The sequence below is a fragment of the Erinaceus europaeus genome, chromosome 8, assembly GCF_950295315.1.
Source record: "Erinaceus europaeus chromosome 8, mEriEur2.1, whole genome shotgun sequence".
Classification (NCBI taxonomy): Eukaryota; Metazoa; Chordata; class Mammalia; order Eulipotyphla; family Erinaceidae; genus Erinaceus; species Erinaceus europaeus.
The window spans coordinates 39,655,293-39,675,539 of NC_080169.1; the positions used below are offsets into that span (position 1 = coordinate 39,655,293).

Sequence of the window (20,247 nt, forward strand, 5' to 3'; positions counted from 1 at the left end):
TACTATTTCTTATTGATGCAAATTTATCTTGAATTCTTGAGATTTCATTAATGACTTACAGTACTTGAAAAAATTGTCTTAGGTTTTTTTCTAGTATTTGCAAATGCATCTTTGAGACTAATGGGTAAGACAAAAGTATTCTTACATTCATTGTTCAAAGCCAGAAACATATTGTACTATTATACTCTTTCTAACATAATCAGACAACCATACTACACTTTTTAGGAATATAATTTATGTTCAAAGCAGGTAGACTAGTCATCTATAGATTGTGGTGACCCAGGGAGGATGAATAGAGAGCAAAAAGCAATCCCTAATATTTCTGTAGAAACTAGGAGGGAAAAATTCCAGACTGGAGGTTCAACATTAAAATTTATAAATCTTCAGGTTTTTTTTTTTTTTTTTTGTGGTACAGCTTGACTGAATGGCCTCTTTCTCATATTTACTTTCAAATGTCCATTAATCATCCTATTTAGTTAGTAAATAATACATAGAGTTACTTTTGTGCTAATTTAATTTTCTTAAAAGTTTTAGTGGAGGGTTAATGGTTTGTTTGTTGATACATGAGTGCATCAGTACCCCAAAGCCCTTTTCACACCCTGCTAACTTCTCCCTCCCCAGAGTCTTTTGCTTTGATGCAATATACCCAACTCTGTCCAAGTTTCACTTTATGTTTAATGTTTCTTATCACTTCAACTTCACTTTTAACTGAAACAGAGAGAAATCAGGATAGAGGAGAGTGAAGGGTAGCGATAACCTGCAGCATTGCTCTGCCATTCATGAAGCTTACCTCCTACAGGTAGGACCCTGAGTACGAATCCAGGTCACTTCCTGTGCCTCATGATTTACTAAAAATTTTAATAAGAGCAAATAAGGCTATACTAAATTCTTCACTGTCATATGATGTCTGTCAGCTTCAGCTTTTTGCCTTCTTCATGTGAGGCTCAGTGACTGATATGTATTTACAGATGTTTTTAAAAGGCTGAAAACAAGTAAGTTATAAAACTTGAACATTTGCTGTCACATCTCTTTTTTAAGTGAATTCAAGTACATTAGTACTGGCCCTTATTTTTAGAGTTGGTAATGTTTATTTTTGTTATAGATAGATCCCTGATTCTGAAGGTCGTTTCCCCATTTACATCTTTATCAGAAGATGCTGTAAAATATATATTGTTAGGTTATCTGCATAGTGCATTTTCACATGATATTTGGAAAAACAAAGTAAGAAATTACTAAACTAGGACACATGCAACTGAATTTACATTTAAATACTTCTTCACAAAGTTCATGTTGTTATTTAGAAAAATTCCTTGATGCTTTCAGATGTATGCCTGCTAACCTTGAATGTGCCAAATTTTCTGTCATAAATATAAAGCTTCCAAGTTTCGGTCAACAAACTTTTGTCAAATATCCTCCTTAAGGAGCCTTTTAAGTATACATAGTCTTCCATATTTGCATTGCAGACTCATATTAAAGCAAAAAAAATATGGCACATAACCTTGTTTACTGAGCCGTCTCATTTACTCTAAGAAATTTACATTTTTAACTTTCACGCTGACTATTGCTACAGGAATTTAGCCAGAGATATAAATGATTGTAAAAGAGATGTTTTTCCTCTTATTTAGCATTTATACTAAGAAGTAGTTTTAGGTTTTTATCTATTGAGTAAAGTTTCAGTGAACTGTAGAAATCTCAGACATCTGTAGCAAATATTCCCCTCCTGCTCTGGCATTGAAACCACTAGAAACTATGCAAATCATTTACTCTGTACTGTTGAGCAACAAATATGCAAATCACAGCAGTGCTTGGTAGTATAATTGCATGTGAATACTCAGACTGCCCTTTGTTTTCTTTTTAAAGCTTTTTATATATTTTATTTCTTTATTTATTTTTGGATGGAGACAGAAACTGAGAGGGGGAGAGGGAGCTAGAGTGGGAGAAAAAGAAACACCTTCAGACCTGCTTCATCACTCATGAAGCTTCCCCCTGTAGGTGGAGACCAGGGGCTTGAATTGGGTACGTGTGCTCTGTAATGTGTCCACTTAACCAGGTGTACCACCACTTGGCTCCTCTCTTTTTAAATCTTTCTTTAGTGTTTTGGATACAGAGAAATGGAAAGAGAAGGGGGAATAGAGGAAGAGAGACAGACAGATGCCTATGATACTGCTTCGCTGCTTATGAAACTTTTCCTGTACAGGTGGGGACCGAGTTGGGCAGCAGGGTGGGGCCAGGGGGCTGAAGGTGGGTACTTGATCACTGTAATGTATGCACTCAACCAGGCACCACCACCAGGCTTCTCAGACTATATTTTGAGGTCGAAGCTATGGTAAAGCTTCTCAAAGCAATATTAATGTTTCCCAATACAACTTTAAAATGAAAGTCAACAGACAGAAATCAACTTTTTAGTTTCATACTTATTCAGCCTAATACTTTTTTCAAACCACTTTATTGAGAGGGCTAATGGTCTGTTGTACAGTCATTGAGACATGGGTGCAATGTTTATCCTATTTTAAGGAGGATTTTAGCAATGTTGCTAAAGATGAAGAATAATCATCTTAGGTAGATTGAGGTATTACTTTGCTCTACATTTTTCTTAGCTTCCGTACATCTTCTAGTACATTAAAATGACATTAGTGGTTTGCTACTTTGAATTTTTGCTACACATTATGTAAACTTTTATCACCAATAGCTCCACCTTGACAAATTATAGGCAGTTTAGTTTGTACAAATTGTTTTGGTCCAATGCTAATTACATGTTGTAAAGTTCTTTGACAAATAAGTTTCAAAATTATTAAAAAAAATTTTTGTCCTAAATTAAATTTGCATAGTTCCATTAACAGATTGAATTTAAAACATTTATTTATTTCTTTATTTTATTTTTTGAAAAGGAAACCCTGACAAAACCATAGGATAAGAGGCAACAACTCTACACAATTCCCACCACCAGAACTCCATATCCCATCCCCTCCTATTTTAAGAATAGCTTTCCTATTCTTTAACCCTCTAGAGGTATGGACTCAAGGTCATTGTGGGATGCAGAAGGTGGAAGGTCTGGCTTCTGTAATTGCTTCCCTGCTGAACATGGGCGTTGACAAGTTGATCCATACTCCTAGCCTGCCTCTCTCTTTCCCTAGTGGGGTGGGGTTCTGGGGAATTGGAGCTCCAGGACACATTGTCTGTCCAGGGAAGTCTGCTTGGAATCATGGTAGCATCTGGAACCTGGTGGCTGAAAGGAGAGTTAACATACAAGCCAAACAAATTGTTGACTAATCATGAACCTAAAGGCTGGAATAGTGCAGATGAGTTGGGGCGGGGGGGTCTCCATTTTGTAGATAGCTAGTAGGCATATTTAAGTTATATTCCAAAGGGCTTGTTGCTATACTATTTTTTTTTCCCCTGAGCCTGAAATCTGATATGCAGGTGGATCCAAGTTATTGTCTGGGGAGACGATGTCATGGCTGGAAAAAGCACCAGAAAGCTAGATCAGGGAAGAGAGTAGCTCCCAAATATGGGAAAGGTGTATAAATGTTGTTGACTGTAAACCCCATCGATTTGGTATGACCTGTGGCCCATATTCAGCTTAGGAGCCTATGTGACCTCTGCATCCCTGTGGATCTGAGCTCTACATGAGTAGCAACAGGATAAAATTATTGTGCAAAGTACTATTTGAAATAACCTCAAAAGAGTTATATTAAAATATTTTGAAAAAGTAATGACAATGCTCATACCTTCCATACACATTTATAGTGAATTTTCAATCAATGTAAATATTGTAGGTTAATTTATTTGTGAAGGACAATAGAGGATAATGCACCAAAAGACAACAAACCTACAGATTGGATCGATTCCTAACTTTAGAACAACAATATACAAAATAGCTTATTTAGAGACATGATTATGCTGTAGCTTTCTCAGTTGTAATAAAAAGTACAAAAGTTCTTTAAATTAAAAATACATGTTATACTTCCACCAACTTTTGTGATTTACTTAAAAATAGATTCCATTGTGACCTGGGGTGGGGGTTGGGATGGTACAGTGGTTAGGGTATTGGATTTGAGTGTCTGGGTCCTGAGTTGGGTCCCCAGTATCACACATCATATGTGTTAGAGTTATGCTTTGATGCCCCTTCTCTGTTTAATAAGTAGAATAAATCTTTAAAAATAGCTTCTGTTATTAATAATATGTGCCTATACTGGTTTCCCAGTGCCATCATACAGTATACAAAATATTGCCCATGGCTTATCTATATGGATCAGTCAGTCCTTTCAAGTTTATCACTATTTTCCATGATACAGATTTTGATGTTGAGAGTGAAGGATATTAATAAGCAATAAAATGCCACACACTTACAAAATAATAGAAATGAGATCCACAACCAGGTCTATTATATGACAAGCTACATATTTGTAATCACTACTATGCTAACAATTTTAAGATTATAATCTGTGGACTTAGGACAGGCTAACATAAAGATAACTACCCTCTTAATATTTGTTATAGTTTTAATGATGATTTATTGTTGCCAATACTTACGCAGTGTCTCCAACTCCTGCCACAAAATACTTGTCTTTGAAGTTACGACTCAGCTTGTTTGTATCTTAGTTGAGCATTAAGCAAAAGTTAAACTGCAATACTAAATTTCATTGGTTGGATTTTTTATTAGATAAGGTAGAAAGGAAAGCAGCAGGCAATTTAATTACCAGTAATTTTTCTGGGCAAGTCATTATTTTGATGAACTTCAGAGCAATGTTTATGGCTCCTAATTAACCATGTTAGTCATTTGATTGAATAATCACTTTGGAAATGTTTCTACAATTTGATTAGAGTCTGACCCACTCTGATAGTCATAAATTAACTGATATCACTTTAGGATAACATGACTTTAGTTTCTTTATGGGAACAAACTCCTTAGTCATTTTTTTTTTTTCCAGGCTTCTAGGGCATGTATAAAGGACAATGATTTTTAAAGATAGACTAGATTTATTTGTATTTAGTAGTTTTAATTTTATTCTGTTATTTACCTACTAGTGATTTACATACAAGATAACACAAGTATAGTTTCATACCATACCCACTACCAAAATTCTGATCCCTTTCTCCCATAAAAACCATATTTCTTCCAAAATCTGGAAGATAGTTTTTTTTCAAGTTCATACGCTTTATTGACCTGTGTTTCACACATGTGTGAAACCATTCAGTAGCTGTTTTTGACTTTCTTATATATTTCACCAAGCATAAAATCACCTCCAGTTACATCCAGTTCAGTATGTAGACTGGACTTAAGCAATGTTATCCAAGTGTTTAAATTTCAAGAACTAAATGTTAATTTCAATTATTCTTAAGGATATTAAGTACTGGTCATTCTTATATATCTACATTTTAAATTGATGTACTTTAAATACTATAAATTAAGAAATACTGAAGAATATTAGAGTAGGTATAATCAGTAACAATTCTGCCAATAGAACAGTTACATGAATAGTAGTGAAATTGTGCATTAAATTCTATCTTTGATACCAAATATGAGAAGCATACTACTTTTATATTTTCTGAAAAAACTTTTATAGGATGTCAGTTCAGCTGAAGATAGTAGGTTTCTCAAAAATGTTTGTGTTTTCTATCCTCATCTTTCTCCATCTGGAGTGGAAACACTACAGTTAGTCACACTTACATGTAATAGAGTTTAACCTATATGTTTCCCTTCAGCTTCCTCTAGAGCCAGCCAGCTGTTTTCACAGCCACACTCCAGCTGGGTAGCAGTCAGTAAAAGTATTTTGTGGCAGGGAGTCAACATTGATACAACAAAATGTTTGCTTCTGAACAGCTGCTGAACTGATGGCAGAGTTATTAACACTGTCCCTTTCCAGGATCCGCTTCCATGAAGGACCAGTGCTTGACAATACATCACAATTACATTAAAAAAATAACTTTAAACCTCCATTGGTTAAAAAGTTGTGATATGGACCAGAGAAATAGCACAGCTGGTGGTGGAGAGCGCTCTCATGTCTGATGCACCTGAGGTCCCAGGCTGAATGTCTGGTAGTGTTCTGGTTCGATTACAAAACAAAACAAAAAAATCAGTTGTGATAGAATAGGTTTCTATTTATTTGACAACCCAAAAGATAAACTAAATTGATAACACTGTTAAAAATGTTGGTTTGTGGGGGGAGGGTCAGGCGGTGGCACACAGAGTTAAGCACATAGTATAAAGTGCAAGGACCCGCACAAAGGCCTGGGTTCGAGTTCCCTACTCCTCACATGAAGTGTGGTCACTTCATAAGTGGTGAAGCAGGTCTGCAGGTGTCTGATCTTTTTGTCTTCCTCTCTGTCTCCCTCTCCTCTCTCAATTTCTGTCCTATTTGGTAAAAAAAAGGGGGGGGGGATGTTGGTTTGAGGAAATGATATAAATTTTGCCTGTAGTAGAGTCAGAATTGTATATTGCATTATACTTAACATAAAGATGGTCAGGAAAGTACATCAGAGGTGGACTGAAAAATTCCTACACAATTGTAAATGCTAATGTGTTATCAAGGTATTTTTTGATTAAATCTACCTGAGAGCAGCATATTTTTTCCCCTGTGAGGCATGTTTAAAAAATAAAATGTGCTTTTAAAATGGCCTATTTCAAAGCAAAGAAGAGGAACAGCTGGGCCACATAGTCTAGTTATCTGCTATAGCACGAAACTACATAGATGGATAGTTGGAAAGAGCTAAGGATCTTCAGACTTTAATTAATGTAAATGGTCTATCACTTATCCAGAGTTCTTATTCTTAGAAGTGTTAAAAGTGGGACATAATCTTATAGTAGAAAGCACATATATCATATATATTTTATAGAGTTTTGTTCATTTTTATAATCAACTGGATTTCACAATGCTAGTGAATAGAGATAGAAAGAGATGCAGAGACAGAAGGTAGGAGAGAGACACCACTGTGTTGAAACTTCTTCCAATGCCATATGGAACTAACATAAACCTGATTTGTGTTCATTAGCATAACAGACATGCTCCCACCTGAATTATCTTCCCAGCTCTATGTTTTTCAGTTTTTATATTAAAAATTCTACTAAAGAAGATAGAATTACCCTAATCATATATATTTATTACTATTTTTTCTATAGAAACTATATATATATATCATATTCAAATTGGACTCTGTTGTGAGAACTAAAACTTATAAATTATGAGCGGTAACTCAGTGGATAAATATTGCACTTTCAAGCATGAAATCCCAAGTACAGTCCCTGGTGGCACATGTACAAGAATGATGCCTAGCTCTCTTTTTCTCTGTGTTTTATCTCTCTCATTAACATATAAATAGAAATTTAAAACCAGGGAACCTTCTCTTTTTGTTGTCACTGGCACTTCACTGTCCCAGGCTGCCTTTCTCATAGAGAGAGAGGAGAGAGAGAAACTGTAGCTCCTTCCAGTGTTCTGGGAACTGGGATTGAACCTGGCTTGCATGCATGGGTAAAGTATGTGAACTATTCAGTTAAAGCTGTCTTGCTCACCCTGGAGAATCATTCCTAAAGAAAAAGAAAACAAAAATGGCATGTATAGAATTAGGTAGAAGGCTTTAAAAGGGATTCTCAAGTAGGCAGTCTTGAAGTATAAACTTCAGTGATTTCACTATTATGTGAGTGATTATGTGAGTGAACACATATTCAGAATCAATGAACACATATTCAGAATCAATGGATTTAATACAATAATAGATAACATCTAAATAAATTTTATACTTTATAAAAACACAAAAGACTGGTCTAAAAACATGTAATTTAATCCGTAGTAAGTGATGGGCTTGTTTTGTGTCTCCTAATATTGTGTCTCCTAATCTAGTTCTTTCCTTTCCCCCATATCTATATTCCTAAACACATTGAAATATAGCCATCAGTATTTCTCAGCTTTAACTATTAACTGAGTTTATTTTCCAAGTTATAAGATGACTTGGTCACAGAAGCAAAACCTTTTCAATCTTAGGTTAATAATAATGTTTGCCATAAAACTGTGGAATTTGTATTTTATATTTTCTTTAGCTTTGAATAAAAAAAAGTCACGGTATAGCTTAAAAATGCATGTTAAAATCCATTAGTTGAAATCTCAAAGACTAAGATAAAAACTTTCTGTGGTGCCTGAAATAGTCTTTCTTTGTTTCCTCAAACATATAAAAATAATAAAATCATAATTGCAAAAAAAAAGAAAAATCATCCATGTTTTTTATTTCTTTATTTACAGTAAAATATTAAGTTTTTACATGCATAACATTTACCAATTTTCTACATAACAGTTCAACCCCCACTAGGTCCTTCTCTGCCATTATGGTCCAGGATCTGAACCAAGTGAACTATTTTGCCAGATCATTACACTTTTAAAAAATTAATTAACTAATTTTATTATATAAATTTTTATTATTTAATTTATTGTCACCAGAGTTATAATATAGCTGGGTCTTCGTGACGGCCTCCAGCAGCCTATTTTTCACCCATTCTAATTTCTATCAGATAGGACAGAGAGGCTGAGAGGGGACAGGAAGAGAGAAAGAGGGAAAGACAGACACCTGCAGACCTGCTTCACTGCTTATGAAGTAGACCCCCTGTAGGTGGGGAGCTGGGGCTTGAATCCATACCCATGTGCTTTTTAATATATGCTCTTTTTTCAACCATTTTATTATCTTTATGTATTGGATAGCGATAGCCAGAAGTTAAGAGGAAAGGGGGTGATAGAAAGGGAGAGAGCCAGAGAGAGATACCTGCAGCCCTGCTTCACCACTCGCAAAGCCTTCCCCCCTGCAGGTGGGGACTGGAGTATCAAACCTGGGTCCCTGTGCACTCAACCAGGTGCCACCAGCTGGCCCCCTTGTGCTTGATAATATGTGCCCTTAACCAGGTTCACCTCTGCCAATTCCCACCCTCCCTACTCACCAGTTCATGCTATTTTTTTATTTGAGGACACCACCAACTTTATATGGGTTGACAGGTAGACCTAAACTTGAGCAATTCACATACATTCATATTACTTATTTCCTGTGTTTCCATTTCTTATTATGTGATCTCTTTTTGAAATATTAACAATGTGTTGACAATATCCTCTCATGGATACTCATCTTAGATTTTACTATTTACTTATCTGCACATTTTTAGCTCCAGACTTCTTTTAACTAATGCTGTTTTTTTTTTCTTTCAGAAGTGCCTAGCTGCCACTCCATTTATATGAGGCAAGAAGGCTTCCTGGCTCATCCCAGCAGAACAGAAGGTAAACTGCCATTATTGGCATTATTTAAAAAAAAAAAAAAAAACGGTTAGATATCGCAAAGATGCAGTTAGTCATTAGATTCTATAGCAGAAATCCCTCCCGTTTCCTAAATCATTTAAAAACCTTTGTCTTCCTAAAGTCAAAGAAATGTTTTTCAGTTTATGGGTTTTGTTGGTAACATGAGTCATCTGCATATAAATAGGCAAAACTAGATTTGTGTGTGTGTGTGTGTGTGTGTGTGTGTGTGCGCGCGCCAGTAACCACATCCTTTTAAAGTAGGACATGTACTTTATAGATCATCCCACCTTAGTGCTCTGTAATGAAATGTATCTTCAAAGAGTTTCTTTACAGGCATAAACCATTTTTAAAAGTAAAACAGTATATTTAAATATATTCCACATAACAATACAATCCCCACTAGGTCCTCTACCATCATGTTCCAGGACCTAAACCCTCCCCTCTGCCCACCCCAGAGTCTTTTACTTTAATACAAAACACCAGCTCCATTCCAAGTTCTGGACCTAGAGGGGGTTGTATTACTATGTGGAAAACTGGGAAATGTTATACATATACAAACAATTATATTTACTGTTGTCTATAAAACAGCAATCCCCCAATTAAAAATATATATTTACCTTTAATCATTTTATATTTTAGCCCAAGTAGTAATTAAGAATGGGAATTAATATAAGAAATCTAAGGAAAAAATTATTGTAAATGTGTTTGTGTGTTCCATGGCTGGAAAAGCACTACTTAGTACCAATAAATAATGAATAGAATTATTTTCTCAGGACCAGACAGTGGCACACCTGAGTAAGCACACACACTACAGTGTACAAGGACCTGGTTCAAGCCCCTGGTCCCCACCTGTAAGGGGAAAGCTTCACAAGGGGTGAATTAGAACTGCAGATATCTCTCTAACTCTCTCCCACACTCTCTCCTTCCCCTCACAATTTCTCTCACTATCCAATAATAAACACATAAGAATTATTTTCCCTGAATATAATCTCTATTAAAATATTTTGAAATGATGCACACAATTTATTTATTTAGTCTGTGTAGTGAGAGCTTTGTACATACATAATTTAAGATTCTAGCTCATTTTTCTTTTTTTAAATTTTTTAAAATTATTTTTATTTATTGGATAGACAGCCACAAATTGAGATGGTAGGGGATATTGAGAGGGAGAGAGAAAGAGAGACACCTGCAGCACTGTTTCACCACTTGCAAAGTTTTCCCCCTGCAGGTGGGGACTGGGGGCTCGAACACAGGTCCTTGAGCACTGTAACATATGCGCTCAACCAGATGTGGTCCCTCTAGGTCATTTTTCTATTCAGATGGTGAGAAAGAGAGGTACCATAATACCAGAGCTTCCTTGTGACATAGCTCCTCTCTGTGGTGACAGGATTTGAACCTCAGCTAATCTCACAACAAGGAATGAACCCTGCCCTATCTGTCTGATCCTGATGTGTATGATTTTGACCTAAACATTTTGAATTTTGTAGTAAGACTGACATAAATGCCTCCTTTCAGGTTAAGTGTAATAGTGCTTTATAAAAATTCTGTCTGTAATTAGATACCAGTGTGTGAAGGACAATTAATTGAACTGATAAATTCAAAACTTTGAGACTGGAAATTTTGCACAAATTCACAGTCATTGTTGTTAGTTTCATTTATTTTTAAAGGTTTATTTATTTATGATTTTTTGCTTGTTTATTAGCACAAGATGGGGAGAGAGAAAATGAGAGAACCAGAACATCATTCTGCTACTTGGGATGCCAGGGATTAGACTCGGGATCTCATGCTTCCAAGTTTAGTGCCTTATTCATTATACCACTTTCTAGGCCTTTCACTTTTTTTTAATACTATATACCCACTATAGATGCAAATACATTTTATATTTTAATTTTGTTTATTTTTTTATTGCCACGAGTGCTATCAATAAGATTCAGTTGACTGCACAATGAATCTACCACTGAAGTGCCCTTTTAATTTTTTTTCCTTTTTCCTGTTTTTCCTTATTTGTTTCCTTCTTTTATTTCCTAGGACAGAGATAAATTGAGAGGGAAAGGAGAACTAGAGTAAGAAGAGAAAGAGAGAGACTTTCAGTAGTGCCTCACCATTCCTGAAGCATGGAACCTGGTACTTGAATCTGGGTCCTTGAGTGTGGTAGCATGTACACTCTACCAAGTGTGCAACCCAGCCCTGGCACTAATATGTTTTAAAAAATAAAAGATTGGAAAAGTAATAAAAATAAAATGGTGGCAAAATCCATGGAATTTTTTTCCTTAGGATTAAAGTTAATAAGAATTCTGTGAACAAGAATATTTGTCAAGGATATTTGTAGTCAAGGATATTTGTAGGAAAAAATGACTGTGAATATTTTTACTTTCTTGGTTTTTTTTTTCTTTTTACTTTGAATTTAGTTATGTTATAGAAAAAAAATCACTTCACCTTGGCTATTGAAGATATAAATATGAGGTTAAGCTACCTAAATATTTCACTAAGGCAATAAAGACTAAATCGAGTCTGTTTCAGTTTGTCAGGGAAATGATGCAAGGTGAAAGGTAGACCACTTTTTTTGTTTGTTTGTTTTCTTTCTTTCTGTGTCATTGAATAACAAAGTGAAGAAACATGGAAAAGGAGATGGGATGTTACAGATTTATCACTATTCATGAGCTTTGTACTTGAGTTCATAATATGGAGTTCATAATATGGAAAAATCATGATGCATTTCCTTCTGTTTTTCTGTGAATAAATGCATCATGACCTTTCTGACACAATGTATAAATGTTTAATTATATACCATTGTATTCTAAGCACTTTTTCTGTACTTGAAAATAAGAAATCATTTAATTCTCAAGGTAGATGGTATACTATCATTTTCATATATGAGGAACTGAGGCACAGAAATTTAATAATGTTCAAGACTACAGAGCTAAAACATGACAGAATTATTTTCTGTCATGATTTTGTGTTAATAATCTACTTAAACTTGTTTGTGAACTTTCTATCATGAATAAATGTATCCTATTTCCCCCCACAGGCTGTATGTTTGAAAAAGGCCCCAGACAGTTTTATGATGACACCTGTGTTGTCCCAGAGAAATTTGATGGTAGGTTTATTATTAATTTTTTAAGAGTGAAAACATCACTCAGGTCTCTCCCCAAAATAGCTGACATCCCTACTTCAAAAATTTTGGCCACATCAGTTAAAGTGCAGTCAAGGCTAGCTGACCTTTATTACTTAGAAGTTCTCTTTCCTTCCACTATTAAGAAGCCTTTTGCTCAGTCCTATGAGCAATCCTCTTTTTAAAGAAATAATCAGTATGGTTCTTGCTGAGCTTTGTGTAGACTAAGAGGGGTGTTTCCATTGCTCTGCTGAGCACATGCAGCTTGTTGTTTGAGATTTATTGAAAGCTGATCCCATAATTAGCAAAACAGAGCATAGAGACGCTACTGTGAATGCGCAGATGACTAATGCAGCCTCTTTCCTTGTATTGTTCATGAAAAGATGCATTATGGAACATAGGAACAACATAGCTGCCCATTTAGTTAGTGATTGCTGCCCCCCTTTTTTCCCGGAAAGATATTCATTAGTAATATGGTATTACTTTGTAGTAGCTTAAAATGGAGTTAGGGAAGCATTACTTTCTTAATTTCCCTCACTGTTGCAATGGAAAGTTCCATATGTTAGAGAAAGGTGTCACACTAGATAGGATCTTCTTTTTCTTGACAAGAGTGACAGAAATCTGAATCTACAAGGAAGCTTTAATAAAAAAAAAGTCAACAGTTAATTGATTTAGTGATTCTTCAGAGTGGTCTCCATATTTCCTGCTTTGATTGTTTGACAGGAAGTGAGCAGGGGCCCTTTGATTAGCTGATTGCACAAACTTTGGGGATCATAACAGTAATGACTTGGTAGCTCTCAGAATTTTTTAATTGTCATTATTTAAACAGCAAAGTGTGTATTCAGATTGGTTCTCATTCTCTAATTAGTTGCCTAATGACTGTTATGTTCCAGAGGTTTTTTCCTACTCTTACACTTTCAAGAAGAGATGATATGCTGGAAGATCTGTTTTCTTAGCCCCCCTTTTAAATGTTTGGAGGTCATAGGGTTAAACTTGAATAAAGGTAATTTGTCTGATCATATTCTACAATAGCTGTTAGTTTTAAGCTTTTTTGTTTGAGAAGTGTGAGCTGTGCTGTTTAGCACATTTCCTAAAATGCAGCTTTTTTTCTTATGACAAAGCATATAGCTTCTACTTCTAGGAATGACCTTTCATTACCTGTGAACTTGACAATTTAAGAAACTGATAATATGGACATAAAGAAAAGAAAGAAGCTCAACTTTGTGTATAGAATTGTGGTATGACAGGTCAAATTCACAGCAATGTTTAGAAAAGCTTTCTTAAGTATTTATTTCCTTTAACTTGGAAATATTCCTAAATTGTACACTTAAAAACCTTTGCTGGAGGTGGGGATGGTGCACTGGCTAATGCACATGTTACCATGTACAAGGACCCTGAATCAACCTCCCAGTTCCTACCTGTAGGATGGAAAACTTCATAAACTTTGAAGTGCTACTGATGATTCATTCTCATTCTCTCTCTCTCTCTCCCCCTTGCCCTATTTTTCTTCCTCCCTCATTCTCTTCCTTCTCTCAATGTTTGTCTCTAGCAACAAATAAGCTAATTAAATATTTAAAAAATAAGAAAGGAAACATTTTGTGGAAGATCATATTGCTATTAAAACTTTATAAAGAATAGATAACCAGGACAAAATAAAGCAAATGATTATTATTTTCATGTCCAAGGTCAGAGTGATATTCTGTTTATAGACAAAAACAATTGATTGATTCCAGTGATTGCTTGTAAAATCACACAAGTAACCCCATGAAAAAACTTATAAATCTCAAAAATATAATCTGAAATAAACTGTCACTGAAATAAATATGAAGAGATTATTCTATATTATTAATTTAGACCAAACATTATATTTTTTAATTTATATTTATAGAAAGGAAACACTGACAAAAAACAGGATAACTCTACACAATTCCCACCACCAGAACCCCATATTCTATTTCCTTCCCTGAGAGCTTTCCCATTCTTTATCCCTCTGATAGTATAGGCCCAGGGTCATTATGGGGTGCAGAAGGTGGAAGGTCTGGCTTCTGTAATTGCTTCCCTGCTGAACATGGGCATTGGCATGTAGATCCATACTCCCAGCCCAACTCTCTCTTTTTCCATGGTGGGGTAGGGCTCTGGGGAAACAGGGCTCCAGGACATATTGGTGAGGTAATCTGGCCAGGGAAGTCAGGTTGCCATCTTATTACCGTCTGGAACCTAGGGCTGAAAGAAGAGTTAACATATAAAGCAGAACAAATGTTGACTAATCGTGAACCTAAAGGCTGGAATACTGCAGATTAAGAGTTGGGGGTCTCCTATACATTTTTTTTTCCTGAGCCTGACATCTGATATCCAGATGGATCCAAATTATAGTCTGGGGAGGTGATGTCATGGCTGGAAAAAGGACCAGAAAGCTGGATTAGGGAAGAGAGTAACTCGCAAATATGGCAATGCTGTGTAAGTATCAAACATGATTTTTAACAGCTACTGACTGAATAAATTTATATTTTAAGTTATTGAAGTATTCTCCCATCTGTAGTTATATTTAGAAGGTATATTTCTGTCAACTAGCCAAATAATGTTTTTTAAAAAGCCTGTGATTTAGTTAGGATTTATAATACACACATTTTATGAATGGGTCAGATTGAGTATATTCTGTTTAAATTATTTTTCTTTCTTTTTCTTTTTCTTTTTTTTATTCTTTTATTTACATCAGAGAGGCAAGGAAGTGGAGAGATTGAAAACTGATCACAGTACTAAAGCTTCCTTCAGTGCAGAGAGAGGGGGCCAGACTCAAATATGGTTGTATACATAGCAAAGCAACATACTGTTCAAGTGAGCTATTTCGCTAGCTCATCCTAAATTGTTTCTTTAGTGCGGAAGATAGATTTGTGCACTGACAATGATATGCTTATATGTTCCTATAAGTTTATTCCTTAATGTGACCATGTACATATGTTTTTTAGATGATCAGTTGTACATAGAAGTCAATGGTAGTTAGAAAATTGAGATTCTGAAGTTACTATTGTTTGTAAAAACCAAGATAACTAACCAAATTTACACCCAAATCTTTTTATTTATTTATTATTATCTTTATTGGACAGAAACAGCCAGAAATCAAGAGGGAAGTGAGTGATAGAGAGGGAGAGAGACAGAGAGACACCTGCAGCCCTGCTTCACCACTCATAAAGCTTTCCCTCTGCAGGTAGGGACCTGGGGCTCGAACCTGGGTCCTTGTGCATTGTAATGCATACACTCAACCAGGTGTGCCACCACTTGGCCCCCTACACCCAAATCTTTAAACACTACCATAACTATTGCTGTAATGTTTAATTTTAATTACATTGAAAATCAATAGCATAAATATAACACAGGCAGGGATAAGAGAAATAAATAGAGATCACTGGAATGATGAGCACGGTAGCTCACCTAGGATGAGACCTGCTTTGCCATGTCTCTGAGGTATTTGTAAACTGTAAATTGCAGAATTTAATTTATACAAGTAAAATGTTCAGAACTTAAAGCTGATTGTTTCCTCTGTCTTAGAGCAGTGAGTAATAGCATTAAAAATAAAAATAGAGCCAGGGAATATCTCAGTAAGGTAGTGTAATGATTTGTCGTGTGTATGACACAGGCTCCAGCCTGACCCCCACTGCCTTGAAGGAAGCCTTGATGCTGTGATCTCTCTCTCTGCCTCTATCTTTTTTTTTTAATGTGACTAGATGCTTATTTATGTTTTAAATGGATTATTGAGAAAGTGTATATTGAGCTTGTATTTGAGGGCCCGGATTTGAGCCACCAATTCCAACCTGATGGGGAAGCAGTGCTGCAGATGTTGCTCTGTTTCTCTCCCTATCACCCCCCTCCCTCTCTATTTCTGGCTGTTTCTATCCAATAAATAAATAAAGTACAGATAATAAAAAAAAGATAAAAGATTTAGGTAGAGGGAGGCGGGCTGTAGTGCAGCGGGTTAAGCGCAGGTAGTGCAAAGCACAAGGACTGGCATAAGGACCCCGATTCGAGCCCTGGCTCCCCACCTGCAGGGGAGTCGCTTCAAAAGCTGTGAAGCAGGTCTGCAGGTGTCTTTCTCTCTCCCTCTCTGTCTTCCCCCTCCTCTCTCTTTTTCTCTCCTATCCAATGACAACAATAATAACTACAATAATAAAACAAGAAGGGCAACAAAAGGGAATAAATAAAATAAATATTTAAAAAAATATTAAAATAAAGATTTAGGTAGATAACATCTGTAGATTTATCTGCAACCACATTTATAGTGACCTTTATATGTTACATTTGATTGTCTATATGGATTCCTGGTTTACATTCAACTTTATGCTAAATTCTAGTTTTAATTGTATTTAATTATATTTCACAGAGACTCAAAATTTTTGTGGTACAAACATTTAAGTGTTATATCAATGTTATATTACAAATAATAGGAACTTTCAAAAATTTTACTTTAGGAGACATCAAACAAGAGCCAGGAATGTACCGGGAAGGACCCACATACCAACGACGGGGTTCACTTCAGCTCTGGCAATTCTTGGTAGCTCTCCTGGACGACCCTTCAAATTCTCATTTTATCGCCTGGACTGGTCGAGGCATGGAATTTAAACTGATTGAGCCTGAAGAGGTTAGTTTAGCAAATTTTAGCTGGGAAAATTGATTATTATTAATTGATTTCTCTGTTATGACAATAGAGAAACATATTAAATATGGCAAATGTATTTTTATCATTTTTATTGGGTTGTTAATGATTTACAGTATAGTTGGTGACATATGAGTACAGTTTCTCATCTCACCAAGACAGGTGTCTGCAAACATTCTCACCCTCAAAGTAGGTTCATTATTGTGTATCAAGACCAGAAAGTCACCTGTCCTCTCACCCTTCTCCCTGACCTCCTTTCCCAGAGCCTTTGCTTTGGTGCAATACACCAAACCAGTCTAAGTTTTACTTTATGTTTTCCCTTTCTGTTCTTGTTTAAATTCTGCTCAAGAGTGAGGTTATTCCGTATTCCATATCCGTCTTTCTCTCTGGCTATCCTCACTTAACAGGATTCCTTCAAGTTCCATGCAAGATGAGTTGAAGAATATGGCTTTTTCATTCTTAATAGCTGAGTAGTATTCCATTGTATATATATATATCATAACGTTCTTAGCCACTCATTTTTGTTGGACACCTAGGCTGCTTCTAAGTTTAAGCTATTGCAAATTGTGCTGCTATGTACATAGATAACAGGGATCTCTGGATGGTTCTGATGTATGACATACCCACAGGAGTGAAACAGTGTTTCATTGTTGTCTTTATTTGCATTTGTCTGATAATCAGTGACTTGGAACATTTTTTCGTTTGTCTATTGACCCTTTGAATCTTTTCTTTGGTGATTATTCTTTCCATATTCCCTCCTCCCTTTTGGAGTTTTTTTTTTCTCTTTGTGGGGGCACAAGGGAATTCCATTTGTTTTGCTTTCTGCTGAATTTGGTGAGTTCTTTGTATATTTGGTTATTAACCTTTTGTCTGGTGTATGACATAATAAGATCTTCTCTCATTCTATAATGAATCTTTCTATTTAGGTGGTAGTTTCTTTTGCTGTGCAGAAGCTTTTCAGTTGATGTAGTCCCATTGTCTTATTTTTGTTTTCTTTGAGTCATTGAAGATTTATTTATTTATTGTAGTTTAATAATGCTTTTAATCCTTAATAGGAAATGAAAAACTCTTTGAGAAAAAAAGTGAAGAATGATTTACAAAGTATCACAAAAGGGGGTCAGGTGGTAACACAGTGGGTTAAGTGACATGGCACAAAGCACAAGAACTGCCGCAAGCATCCCTCTTCGAGCCCCTGGCTCCCCACCTGCAAGAGGGTCGCTTCACAAGTGGTGAAGCAAGTCTGCAGGTGTCTACCTTTCTCCCCCCGTCTCCCCTCCTCTATTTCTCTCTGTCCTATCCAACAACAATGACATCAATAACAAGAACAATAATAACAACAACCATGATTTAAAAAAATATATCACAAAATACTTTTTGACTGGTAGTCAGAAATAGAATATTGAAAACTTACAAATTCTAATATAACCACCCATCTGTTTATCAACCAAATTGCCTGCCCAATATTGATATAGAATATCTAATAAACCATTTTATCTTTCTTTCTTTTTTTTTGCTGTTACCCAGCTTTGCTGGTAGTCTTTCCCCATTCTCTTCATTATTTATTTATTTTTTTAACCAGAGCACTGCTCAGCTCTGGCTTGTGGTGGGTGCAGGGGATTGAACCTAGACCTCAGAGCCTGAGGCACAAGAGTCCATTTATATAACCATTATGCTATCTACCCCCACCCCACTGGACTACTTTTTCATTTAGATAGAAATAAGGAGTGAAAAAAGAGTCACCACAGGACCATAGCTTCTTCTTATGCTACAACACCTCAGTTGTAATACCAAAACTTGATCTGTGTCATGCATTTGGTGATGTAGATACTCTACTTAGTGAGCTAGCCCTCTTAGCCAACAAGGGGAAATTTTTAACAATATACTTTGTGATTAGCTATACTGACTGTGGTGTATACTACATGTCAAAAAGGAAAAAAAAAAAGCCAGTACAATATCTAGTTATTTCTAAAGTGAAAGTGAACTGGTTTCATGCAGACCAGACATCTTTAATATGGACCAATGCCCCTGATCCTTTTAAAAGACTTGTCCTGTTATACCGTGTGTTCAATTATAATGAGGCAATAAGTTCTGATTCAATATTCAGAATATAAATTTGGATTATGTACTAATATTTAAAAGATAATCTATATCAAATAGTATTAAAGGAAATATGACATAAGAAGAAGTGGTTAGTTTTATCAGTTTGGTGCTATCATTACAGGATTTGCTTGCAGCATTTCTCATAGTCTACATTAAACTCACACATCCCATCCCTGCCCACCATACCCCATCACAGCTCACCCCACCCCATCCCAGATCACCCCACCCCATCCAAGTCCACCCCACCGCCACCCCACACACCTCCACATACAATTATTCAAAGTTTAGTGTCAGCATTTCCAAATTATCCATTACCTACTCTGGGTTAAATGTTTGAGTGTTTCAATTTTGTAGCATGTCTAAAGCTTAATTTGATTATTAGAGGAAAATAGTTTTATGTAGATATTTTAAATAATGTAAATGAAGGACCAAAAACTCTGACGTACAGACTAATTGAGATTAGAGTTTTTAAATACGAAGCAATTTGTAAGCCTTTTACGTGATGGAAATGTATGCTCTTTACCTCATGAAAAATATGAATAGCTGCTGCAAGAATTAGTTCATTCGACAGGAATTACATCCGACAGGAATTTATACCAAACTGTTATTTTCCCCTGCCTGTGCTTTAAAAGGTATTAGATAGACTTTGTCTTATTTTTGCTATATATTTATGAAGATAGTTACAATTGCTAAATTATGTCAGTAAGTAGCCACTCAGAAGGCTAGCATTCTAATACAGTTGATTAAGTTCTTTATGTATCAACTGCTGAGTTTGAATAAAGATCAGTTGAACATTAATTTCCATTAAATTCTGTATTTCTGTGATCCTTAAATTCAAAGCAAAAATGCAGTGCTGTTTCCTATAGGTGTGTATTTTCACCCCCAAATTATCTCCATCATTGTGTCCATCATTGTGTCCCAGGACCTGAAAGCCCCTTTTCTCCACGCACATCTCTCTCTGTCCTCCTTCTCCAGAATCATTTGCTTTGGTACACTACACCAAACCAGTCCAAGATTTACTTTATGCTTTATTTTTCTGTTCATATTTCTTAAGTTCTGTGCATGAATGAGATCATCTCATATTCATTTCTCTCTTCCTGGCTTATCTCATTTAACAC

The 20,247-nt window shown here is 35.7% G+C and overlaps 1 protein-coding gene across 8 annotated transcripts in view; it reads left to right on the plus strand.

The window, feature by feature from the left end:
• The window catches only part of ETV1 (ETS variant transcription factor 1), a 120,424-nt gene that overhangs the window by 87,694 nt on the left and 12,483 nt on the right, over positions 1 to 20,247 (plus strand). For all 8 annotated transcript variants that reach the window (XM_060196163.1, XM_007527707.3, XM_060196162.1 and 5 more), the window contains 3 exons: positions 9,183 to 9,251; positions 12,298 to 12,366; positions 16,845 to 17,014. In XM_060196163.1, the coding sequence (XP_060052146.1) occupies positions 9,183 to 9,251; positions 12,298 to 12,366; positions 16,845 to 17,014 (308 nt within the window). The remainder of the gene's footprint in view (positions 1 to 9,182; positions 9,252 to 12,297; positions 12,367 to 16,844; positions 17,015 to 20,247) is intronic.